At 38.4% G+C, this 12,004-nt stretch overlaps 1 protein-coding gene across 4 annotated transcripts in view; it reads left to right on the top strand.

The window, feature by feature from the left end:
• The window catches only part of CD109 (CD109 molecule), a 65,090-nt gene that overhangs the window by 19,103 nt on the left and 33,983 nt on the right, over positions 1–12,004 (top strand). For all 4 annotated transcript variants that reach the window (XM_083431127.1, XM_083431125.1, XM_083431126.1 and 1 more), the window contains 14 exons: positions 732–771; positions 1,670–1,754; positions 2,467–2,557; positions 3,291–3,420; positions 3,728–3,837; positions 4,136–4,363; positions 5,912–6,013; positions 6,123–6,185; positions 7,260–7,436; positions 8,448–8,600; positions 10,337–10,411; positions 10,735–10,795; positions 11,014–11,143; positions 11,876–11,990. In XM_083431127.1, the coding sequence (XP_083287253.1) occupies positions 732–771; positions 1,670–1,754; positions 2,467–2,557; positions 3,291–3,420; positions 3,728–3,837; positions 4,136–4,363; positions 5,912–6,013; positions 6,123–6,185; positions 7,260–7,436; positions 8,448–8,600; positions 10,337–10,411; positions 10,735–10,795; positions 11,014–11,143; positions 11,876–11,990 (1,560 nt within the window). The remainder of the gene's footprint in view (positions 1–731; positions 772–1,669; positions 1,755–2,466; positions 2,558–3,290; positions 3,421–3,727; positions 3,838–4,135; positions 4,364–5,911; positions 6,014–6,122; positions 6,186–7,259; positions 7,437–8,447; positions 8,601–10,336; positions 10,412–10,734; positions 10,796–11,013; positions 11,144–11,875; positions 11,991–12,004) is intronic.

Here is a 12,004-nt window from a genome sequence, read left to right as displayed (position 1 = left end):
GTTGGCTAGTTGCTGCCTTTTCAGCTGAGCTCTTGGTCCCAAAGAACAATGAGTCTATTTAAAGATTTCTTTATTATTTAATTATTCATTTCCTGACTTGGCCTTGGTGGTGGTGGTGGTTTAAGTTGGAAGGAGAAATCAAGTTGTTTGAGAGCATCTTGACTCTCTTCTGTGATCCCCACTCACCCCTCGGAATGCAGTAGGGTAGAAAAATGTGTTGATTTGATATTATTATTTGCAACTCTTGAGTTCGTGCTTGCTAGAAGAATGAATTTAAAACTGTCCTGCCTGGCTCCCTGTTACTGTTCAGCCTTGTTAGTTTCTATGGAAACAACTCAGCTTTCCCACAGACACTCTCAGGGAGGCCGAGCTGAGAAACTACCTATATAGAACAACCCTTTTGATCACTGCCCTACTTCCTGATGTGTTTGTGGAAATGTGTGATTATGCAGTGTTCATTATTGTGTGTGATGCTGTTTAAACAATGATTAAATAGCTGTGAAAATATAGGAAACTACTGTGTAGATTGGGGTGGTGTGTAACAGTATTTAAGGTGCCACAGTACACTTAAGTATTGTAAAGTCGTCTTTGGGAAAATGGCAGTTCAGCATGTACCTTATTTATTCATTTGCTTTCTTGCTAGAATAAGTTTGGGAAAAGTCCTATCTTAGATATAATACACCATACAAGTTAAGCATACCTTTCATAGAATTTATTTTGTTTTTCTATAGGATCAGACACATTATCAGACATTTACGGTGATGGAATATGGTAAGTGATTCCTGCTTGCATGTAAACTTGGATGCAGATTTTCTTCTTTTTGGAAGACAGAAGGGGTTCAAAAAGTTAAAGGTCCTCCTGCAACAGTAGAATCATGAATGTTACATTTAAAAAGTCATAATAATGAAAAGCCTTCAAATCACCGAAGACCAGGAGACTCGGATTATGAGAGCCTTTTACCTCCTATATTTGCCCATACAGAACAGAGTATTCAACTTCATTTGTTATTCTAAAGATGCATTATATTTTTTAGATGTCATGGGGATGTATTTCACATGTCTGCCCCATTCACATATGTAGCTGAGGATGTGTGTGTCTAACAGTAAAAGCAGTGTGCAGGAAAGAAGTGCTAAACACTTTCCTATCCTGTACCTTAAGATCCTGTAGTCTTTTGCTCCAAGCAGTTTCTCCCTTACGCCTCTATTACTAGACGTGAGCTGAGAATAAAGAGCATGGAGCAATGGATTGAGATGAAGTAATATGCAGGAGAGGAAGAAGTTCAGTCCACTTGTTTTAAAGACCTTTCCCATCTGCTTCTATCAGATAACTCATATGTACTTCAGCTGATTTAAGACCAGACTTTTTTGTGGGGGTGGGCATATTTTGTGGCTCAGTATTTCCCATGTTTCTTATATTTCCCACCCCTGGTTTAGAGGATTGTACATTTTGAGGGAATCTTCAGCACCCTCACCAAATTAAAAGCCCTGGGTACTTTGGGGGAAGCCATAACAATTAACATGGTATAGAACTGAACTGATATGTGATTTCAGTGTAGATGAGATACATAAATACAATGTTTGCATTATACTGAGAAAACCACATTAATGAAACATGTATTGAAAAACATAGCTATGGCCATCAAATTAATTATAGCTTCTTCTTTTTTTAGTGCTACCAAAGTTTGAAGTCTTTCTAGCAACACCTCTGTTTTATTCTCAGAAAGACATGAATTTCACTGGTACTGTCACAGCAAAGTAGGTAAAAAGTGAATCTTACATCATTTGAGGTCTATATGCATTGTACACCCGTGTTAGTCCTTAGCTAGTTCCTCACCTTGCAAAGGTGGGATTTAACTCAATTATTGATTCCTTCTTTGCAGACATAACAGTTGATCATTATTTTTTAAAAGTATATTTTTCTGAGTACAATTTTAAAATACAAAACTAATAATAATAATTTTAAAATGAGAAATTACTGTGGCTATAAAGAGAAAACTGGTAATTTAAGCCCTGCACCCAGAACAGGACAATTAAAGAATGTCATTGACCCCACAAGTGAACTTGAAGAAAGTTGTTAGGGCAGAAGCTGTAAGAAAGAAGGTGTTAACTGCAGGAACACTTGTGTGGCACCGTTATGGCTGGTGAATTTCATATGAGTTAAAATTCCAATAAATTTCCAGATAACCTGAGGTGTTGCTTATGTCCACTCTGTCTCTGTATGTATAGTAGGGATACTTGTAGTTATTGTTGTTGATAAAGTAAAAGATACGTTTTATTAGTGATGGGCAATAATTTCACTGATTCGGTGTAATGCCCAGATCCAGAAAGGGTATGATCCCCAGATTTAAAGTTACATGCATGGTATGTAGGATCAGATTCAAGTGGATACTTGTAGGCTTATGAGATTGATTCAACCTGTCTTCAGAAACTTGTTTTGAAATGATGGGTTTTTTGTTGACTGTTTCAGGTACACATATGGAAAGCCTGTGCAAGGAAAAGTAACTGTTGATTGTTCCCAGTTCTATGGAAGGAAGAAAAATATCACTAAGACATTTGAGGTGAGCTGCAGTTAGCACCTGACATGTGCTTATGTTGGGCGGGGGGGGGGGTAACACTTCTTCAGCCACCTCAAGGATTTCTTTGTGGAAATAATAAATCTTTTAAATTGCAATCCAGTGCCTTAGCTTTTTTTTACTCAGCTGCCTACCTATGCTACCCTGTAGCTTATGCTTATCAGTCTGTCATCCAAATGATTAAGCAAATCTCTAATGATCTGTGTGGTGGCCATTACGTAGTAGCCCCCCACTGAAGAAAGCAGTGTGTAACGTAGAGATATCCCAGTTCCAGCTCCCCTAGAATTGTCAGCTAAAGACAAAGAGTAATGTTCCGGTTAATCTGTAAGCAGTAATAGCAGATCTCCTGAGCCAGAAACATTCATGGGGTGAGGACATGTCACATGACCTACTCTTGCTTGTTGGAGTAAGAAGGCAGTAGTGACTGGTATGGTTGATCTGCCTGCAGTTCCCTCCTTTGGCAGGTGGTTGGTGCTGCTTAGGCTCACTATCAGCCCAACTTCTGATGTTTCCAAGATCCACCGCAGGTTCATGCTTTGACAATATTTTGTTTTATTTATCATTTCCATTTCCAAACTGTGCTCTGCTAATGCTACCTTAACCCTTAAGGGAAACACAGTGATACAAATATGGTCTGGTTCTCTCTCCCCCATGCCTGCTTATTCCTTTCAGAAGATAAAACAAATTGATTAGTTTTTCTTCTTGTTGTTGTTTTCAGATTAATGGATCTGTGAACTTTACATTTGACATTCTAGAGGTGGAAAATATAACTTACAACAATTGGGGTTATTCTGCGCATCACCAGATGCCGGTGGAAATTACAGCTGTGGTTACAGAAGCACTTACAGGTATGCAGCTTTATATGGGGTTTTCCTTAAGGCAGGTATGGGGTACCTTTGGCCTTTGAGGCTCATAATCAAGCCGTCGCCACTCCCTAGGGCATGCCCCCTTTTTTGCCTTGTAGGAGGAGACTTTCCCCTGCATATCCAGCTCCCTGCAAATCCTTGCTACATGCTGAGAAAGGAGCTGCCTTTCACAGCAGTATAAACTGTTGGTAGTTGGAATCATGAGAAATACGGACTCTGCAAGTGTTATTAGGAATGAATGATTATGCATGTGACTTTTTTTTTTTAAACCCTCCAAATATTCTAACAGGAATCTCCCAAAATGCAAGTGCTACTGTATTTCCAAAGCATCATGACTACATACTAGAATTTTCTGAGTATCCAGCAGTTCTCAAGCCTAGTCTGAACTTCATAGCTACGGTGAGTTATTCTACTACTCTTTATATTATCAGTATCATTCTAGAAAAAAAAGCAGTATTATGGAGACAAGAGTTGGGTTTTTAAAAATACTGTATATATAGATATTGTTTTTTAAATAAATTAATTACAATTTCTTTTGAGTCTCTTGGTGTATTAGTTATTGGTGGTTGCAATCTGTCAGCACTAAAAGCACTGTTGGCGTTCCATATTTATGATTTGAGTATAAATCTTAGTTGTTGTAAATCATGGTTTTGAAAGTTTTGGTTTGATTTATGGACATGCCTTTTACTATTTTCAGCTGAAAGTAACAAAAATTGACAACAGTCTGCTGTCGTCTGATGAGCGAAGGAATGACATTGTGATCACTGCCACATCCATAGGGAATCCTGCTTACTACCCATATGGTGATGGAGGTGAATCACAGGCAAATGAGGCATCTCAGAACCTAATCTACCATGTGCCAGAAAATGGGATTATTGAGATTGAGTTTCCGGTTCAAGTTAATACAACAACGCTGCATGTTAAGGTATGCTTTTTCTGTGTTTCCCCTGTCAAAATATGTAAATACTTAATCAGAAGATGAAAAGAATCTTAGTATGGAAACTTGTTCTTATGCCTACCTGAGTATTCAAAGTGCTTCAGATGCATCTCAATATCCCTTACAACAGCCCTGCCTAGTAGGCCTATGTTATTATTCTCCTATTAAAGGTGGCGAGTCTGACAGATAGATGTGATACCAGTACTATGAAACTCCATGCCAGGGGAGTTCTTCCAGGCTTAGGCTTACCCTGTTGAGATTTTTAGGGAGTCAGTTAAAACATACCTATTCTGCTAGGCTTTTGGTGAAAACTGAGCATATTTATTACTATTCTCTATTTTAGCTGTTTATTTTGATATGCCAGGACCTATCCCTGATGCATCTCTTACCCTGCCTTTATCATCTGTTGGGATGAGCAGTGCTGCATCCTCAGTGTGCTCTCCCCACAATGTCACTTCTGGTCCAAAGGGTTCACCTTTTGGTTGGACTGCCAAACCCTGCAGGATGCAGGAGGACATTCATTTCAAGTGTATTAATTTATCCTTTTAGACTTCATAGTAGGTTCAGGCAACTATTATGAACCATAGTTAAGCTTCTTCTCCACTCATATGTGAACAAGAGGAAGAGAGTGAAATTTTTCATTTTGATTTTTTGCTAAACTATTATTTCTCATCACAAAATTCTGCAAATTATTCTGCCTCTAGTTAGTTAAAGCAAACCAGGATGAAACCGTGGCTTGATATCCTGGGTTGTTAACTACCTAGAGTTAAGATAAACAACAGTTCCTCAAATTAATATGGGATGAGAAACGGTGGTTTAGTGAAAACCACAACTTGTTAGCAATCATCTAACCTAGGGAGGGGCCTAATTTGGCCTGTCAGGCCTCTGAATTCTCTCCTAGTACTTTTCCTAGCTATGTCCCTTCATCTTTTTGTTCCTCCTCAAATAGCCTGACCCATTTTGCAAAACATTGAGCTGACAAAGTAGATGCTCTGTTCTTTGCCAGCCTGATTGGCTTCCTTACTGGATATAGATAGAAGATTCTTCCTTTGACAATATGGAGCCACTCTTCAGTCTATCCATGGCTAGGACAGTAGATAGACTGACTAAGCAGATGCAGGATGTTCAGTCCAATTTAGCTGGCACTGGAGAAAGAGAGAGCTTGTCTATTCCATCATGGGTGTTTGCTATGTTTCATCTCTGGGCACAGAAACGTCTTCTGAGTGGAAAAAGAAAATCAAAAGTTCTATGATGCTATCTTGAGACTAATTTTAGATGATAATTTAAGAAAATTACTTCAGGAACTATTGGATTGTCCATCTCTACCTTCTTTTTGCATTCTGATGGAGTGCAGCTTTTTCTTTTTTTTTCATTCTAACCATTAAAGGCAGATTGATATCTTCATTTATTTACGTATGTTTCTTCAATTAGGAGAGGCACTAATTATACAATTTGTGAAACATTAATTGAACTTTATCATTTTCCTCACAATGTGCTGAATGTCCCCCCACCCGTTCCTTTTTTTTTTTTTTACAGGCCAAATTTCTGGAGAGCGAAACTTCTATAATCATATATGGTACATTCTACTCTACCACCATGACTTTTCTCCAGATTAAAAAAGCAAGTCAGGATGTAAAGGTAACTTCTGCTTTCCAATAATTGATGAGCTTCAAAATTCACTAATAATACACTACATCATGATAGGGAATTAGCATGTTCATTCAAGTTGTGTTATTTCCCCCCCTAGGTTGGGACTCCATTTGAGCTGAATCTTCAAAGCAACAAGCCGATGAAAGAGATCAGTTATATGGTATTTTAAAAATTATTTTATATGTATTGTGTTGAATTTTACCACAAACACGGGAAAGACAGCATAGGCAATAAGGAGGATTTTGCTACTCAAAAATAACTATAATTTCCAGATAGGACTATGAGCAAGCGTTTAAAAATACCAATTGTACGTCCATGTATAATTTGGGTATGCTAATTGGAGAGGTGAGACTGGTTGTAGCTTTCCTACTGAATGTAAATGTACTGGTATACCTGTGTTTGTTGCAATGTGTGGCATACAAAAATTGATTTTTTTATCCACAGGCATAAATGCCTGTGGGCCCAGACCTATTTACGTGACACCTGTATAGTTGTTATTATACTGTTATGAGTTTGTGGGTGCCAGACCTCTATTATCCCCGGATCCAGTGGGTGTTAGAATTTAATTAAGGCTTGGAGGTGTTAAAACTGGGTGCCGGACCTGTGTGTTTTAAATTGTATGCCAAACGCTTCTAATCCCCTTGAATCAACAAGTGTTGAAAGCCTGTTAAACTAAGCTAAGCTTCATGCATTAAGTTATTAAGCTGGGTAATGGGCCTTTAAGATAACAAACATCAGAGGAACTTGGTGTGAGATGGTAAGAGGGTGGGTCCCCTTTCCCTGAACTGATAATGCCAGATCTTAGAGGGGTTAGAGCTAGGAGTTCTGTGACCTGGAAGTAAAGCAGGAAGCAGGAGGGGCAGAGCAATGTTTTGAGAGCACCATGTTTGATGTCTGTCTGGATCCAAGACTGCGGCTATGGAAGAAGGCTCTTGGGGTGACTATGCTGCGAACTCCTCTGTCATAGACTCAGGTTGTATATATGTGTAAATAAACTATATGCCACAAAGAAACAACAGTCTCCACTGTGCCTCATTTCCAAAAGGAAACACAGACCTTGGATAAGCGCTCCTGGAACTCTTGGAATCTCGCACCCCTTGGAGATTAGGCTGGCATGCAACAATACTTTAGGTGCTTTTATAAATAACAGATGTTGAATTGTGAGATGTGTGACAATTTCAGCTGGAACTCAGCTGACAGGAAAATCAGTTAACTTTCCCCCCTCCTCTTATAGGTGGTATCTAAAGAACAAATTGTGGCTGCGGGTAAAGTAAACGTTGCAGAATTCTTTTTAACACCAGAGCATTCTTGGGCTCCTACAGCATGCATAATTGCCTACTATGTGAGTGATGATGGTGAAGTAATTAGTGATGATCTCTGCATTCCTGTTCAACTCGTCTTTAAAAATCAGGTAAGTTTGTGTGCATAGACTTCCTCTCACACAAATGGTGTTCTGTTTTGTTTTGAAACTATACACAAAAAGGGAAGCATAAATAAATACAAGCCAAATAAACATGGTATGTAACTGAAGCCCACACACTGATAGGCATTAGCATAGAGTTATGGTTTACAAACTGTTTCACTAGTTGGTCTGTATAATTGCTCATTAACATCTTTCAGATTTTAAACTGGGTTTCCTGCATTAGAGCCCATTTATAGACCTTGCTGTACCTACCAGCAAAGGATGCTTAGGATTAAATGTATTGACTGCTAGTGCAAACAGCTTCACTGTCCATGGCCTTATGTCCATGTTGTGCAAAAAAGTATGCATTCTACACACTACATACGTTTATTTACATATCTGCATTTAATTTAAAAGCCATCCTATAAGCATAGTCTCTGGGTGGCATATATGGTTAAATGGTAGCATTAAAAATCACAATTACATTAAAATAATTAAAATAAATAAAGATTATTTTTACTTTGCTACAGTTGTTTGATATAAAAATGGAAGATGTTTGGCCCAATTTGCTTACCTGCCCCCCTCCCCAGCTTTCTACCTCCAGTCCCTTTTAGGTCATGTGCTGTTCATCTCTTCAATCCTGCGTTGTGTTTCCTCTCTCTGCTACTTTGACTTATTTTTTCTTCTGACCTTTCCCCAACTTTCACCTTGCTTCATTCTTCTTTCTCTGTCTTCTAAGGATGGCTCCTGCATCTTTGGGCCAAAATAGATAGGTTATCAAGACATCCATGACTGGAGATAACACCATGTTTTGTTTTTTGTTTTTTAATGAGGGGATTCACACTCTCTCTCCAGCACTGTGGCTGTAACCTGAACTTCCCTCCCATGGGTACATTTATATATATATATATATATATATATATATATATATATATAGTCAGCACCTGAAGTAAAATAATTGTTCATTCTCCTTTATCTACTGCATAATGTAAAGTAATATGCTTCCCCCCCACCCCTTAGATCAATATGTATTGGAATAAAAATAGAGCTGGGCCTTCTGAGGAAGTCACTCTCAAGATTAATGTGACGGAACCAAAAACAACCATTGGTCTTCTGGTTGTGGACAAAAGCACAAAGCTCCTGGGGAAAAGAAGTGATATCACAGAGGATGCTGTAAGTTTCTGAAAGAAAAGAAATGTTTGAAGTGTATTTTAGAACTGTGTAGGAGCAGCTATTAGATTTGATTGTGAGCTTTGCCATTATACTGTTAAAGTAAAACAGTCGAGCCACACTGAGTTGACACCAGTAGATTTCATTCCTTTGAAGTGTATGATAATTCTCAAAATGTTTTTCTCCAATGTTTTATACATTATTTAACAGAACAAAGCTTCATTTTCTGCAACCACTGTCTTTCCCCTTTCACCCATGGCTACTGCCTAGAATGCAAACTGCATGGGTTGCTTTCTTGATTGGGAAGGCATTTTATGTAAAGTGGTTCCGACATGGTTCAGGCTGACTTCTAAACTAGTCAGCAAAACACACACACCATATTGTGTGCGAGGAATGGTTTGTTGGCGTGCCTAAAGTCTTTTCTGAAGCAAATGTGAACCCCGTCACACAAATGTCTCCCAGATGGGGAAGCCATTTATATTATTTGTTTCAACCATGCCTCCATGAAGTGGGCCTAAGAAGCAAAGAATGGGAAGAATTCGTTTTCACAGCTTGAGAGCAAGAATTGGGGAGAATTATATACAGTGGTACCTCGGGTTACATACGCTTCAGGTTACAGACTCCGTTAACCCAGAAATAGCGCTTCAGGTTAAGAACTTTGCTTCAGGATGAGAACAGAAATTGTGCAGTGGTGGCACAGCGGCAGCAGGAGGCCCCATTAGCTAAAGTGGTGCTTCAGGTTAAGAACAGTTTCAGGTTAAGTACAGACCTCCGGAACGAATTAAGTACTTAACCCAAGGTACCACTGTAATCCTTTTGTGGGAAGTAGAATGAGAGACACACAACAATGCTGGTGCTTCCTGCTTCCTCCTGACCCTATCTACGGTTCTTGCCAACTTGCCAACTTTATCCTTTAGTATGTAGGGGGGGTTTTCAGGGAAGCTGAGCATATAAGTAACATTATTACAAGAGTGGTACTTCCCAAGTTTCCTGAAGCCGTCGGAAGTTCCAGGAGTGGCCTTTTTATAGTATGGGATGGCAAAAAGCATTAGAGAATAAAAGTTTGTACCGTTCTGGTTCCTGCACCTCAAAAGTGGGAAAGGTACAGGAAGGGGCACCTGAAATGATCAAGGGGCTAGAGCAACTTCCCCATGAAGAAAGGTTGCAACATTTTAGGCTTTTTAGTTTGGAAATATAGTGAATGAAGTGGGATATGATTAGTGGCGTAGCGTGGGTGGTGTAGGGGGGGCCGGCCGCACCGGGCGCAACATCTGGGGGTTAGGGTTAGGGGGCGCAAATCCACGGGTTGGGGGGCGCAAATTACCTGCCTTGCCCCGGGTGCTGACAACCCACGCTACGCCACTGGATATGATAGAGATGTATAAAATTATGCATGGTGTAGAAAAAGTGAGAAACTATTGACAAACCTGTGGTAAGTGGTAGAGATACAGGGGAAGTGAGAAAACATTTTTATTGATTCCCATTGTATTTTTGCAAGGATTTTGTTAACAATTCTGTGTATACTCAATTTTAAAGTAGCATAACAACTAAGTGGCAGATAACTGTTTTTGTTGACTTTTATTATTATTGTGTCTTACAATTTTTGCTTTGTTATTCTTACAGACAAGGCTCTTGCTAAGTAGAATATTCTTTGTTAAAACAAGATCTATATGATCATGATTAATTGAATTTATTTTGGTTTCTCATATGAAAACTAAGTACTATTACTATTATTTTAGGTTCATCATGAACTAAGTTTATATAATAGAGGACTTGATTATGGTGCAGCCAGAAGTTCATATGGTGTCTTTCAGGTACAGTTTTAGAATGCATATGTACTTTTCCATTGTTTTGATGTATTAAAGAAAATAAAAGTTTAGTAAGGGTTACTCAGTAGGCAATTCCATTCATTAGTATTCTTGTGTTTTCAGATGCAATTGGAGCGAAGAAAACTCAGTCCTCTGTAGATACTGACTTTCTTCCACACAAAGCTAGCTTTTATTTTCTAAACCAAAAATGTTGTTTATTTATGCATGCTTTAAAATATGCTAAAAAGAAATAAAATATAAGTTGACAAAAATGGTTCATATGTTGCATATTTTTTAAATTTAAAGTTATTTTTATATATTGTGTTTAGAATTGCAAACTCTGGGTATTGACTGATGCCAGCCTTCCAGAAGATGAAAACTATGAAGGCTGTAAGTAAAAGTAACATCAAGTATAATTCTTTGTTTTTGGCTCATGCAATGTATGTAGAACATAAAGCAAGTATTCCTTTCTTTTGTTTATTTCAATTAAGCAAATAAAATTATGTGTGTGTGTGTTGAAAAAGAGTGACACAATTTAGGATGCAGTGTAGATTCTAAACACTGAAATTATATGAAGAGAATGTTACAGTATTCTCTCTTGCCCCCAGTTATGGATTATAGCTCAGCTTTAGACTTTCAGCATCATCTGGAGCCCCCAAGAGAGTCTGTTGGTTTTGAAAATCCCCATATAAGGACAAATTTTCCAGAGACATGGATTTGGCGTGAAATCACAACAAGGTAAACACAAAGGGTTTTCTTTACATATCCATTATTATTTGAGAACAATTAATGTAATGTATTACCAGCAGAAGGAACTTCTCTGTAGCGTTTAATACTTCTGTTGAAGAGTTTCCCATCAAATGGGCATCTTTGCCAAGCACCAATATGCAGGACAGCCCATTCTTGAAGAATGTTATAAACAATGTTTTCTAGAGTTACAAATAAGGAAAAGGGCAAAATACTCTTAGAAGCTGGTTCATACTTGAATGACAAACACCATAAAGTTTAACAGCAACAAGCATTTATTTATATGCCACTCATCTGACTGGGTTTCCCCAACCATTTTGGGCAGCTTCCAACAAATTAAAACATCAAGCACAGTGTAAAGCAGAGGTGCATATTTGCAGCAGGTAGTGGGCATATGTTAGGGGTATGCTGCCAATCTTAGCTCCTTTAGCCTGTGTCCTTTCTGCTGCGTGCTTATAAGCATATTATTTTTGCTTACTACTTCAAAGTGTCTTCCACTTTATGTGGAAAGCACCCTTGTCTCATAAATATGAATAGAACCATGGCCCTTATGTAGAAACTGAATGCATAGCCTTCATTTGTACCTTTGCAAATTTTTCCTCAAACCATTAACTTGATTTAGCAAATCATTCATTACTCCACCAGGAAAATCTGCCTAGATTTACTGACCATTGTTGATGTTTATCTTCTGAAATTATATTTCTGCTTTCTTTTCATTTTTAGATCGACTGAAACAACACTGAATGTCACTGTTCCTGATACCATTACTACCTGGGTAGCTAGTGCGTTTATAATATCAGAAAACCTTGGACTGGGTGTGATGAAAACGCCTATTGAGGTAACAAATTCAAA

Source organism: Podarcis tiliguerta (genome assembly GCF_965153285.1).
Source record: "Podarcis tiliguerta genome assembly, chromosome: 3".
Classification (NCBI taxonomy): Eukaryota; Metazoa; Chordata; class Lepidosauria; order Squamata; family Lacertidae; genus Podarcis; species Podarcis tiliguerta.
The sequence above is the reverse complement of the archived record's forward strand: the minus strand, read 5'-3'. Positions and strand labels throughout refer to the sequence as shown.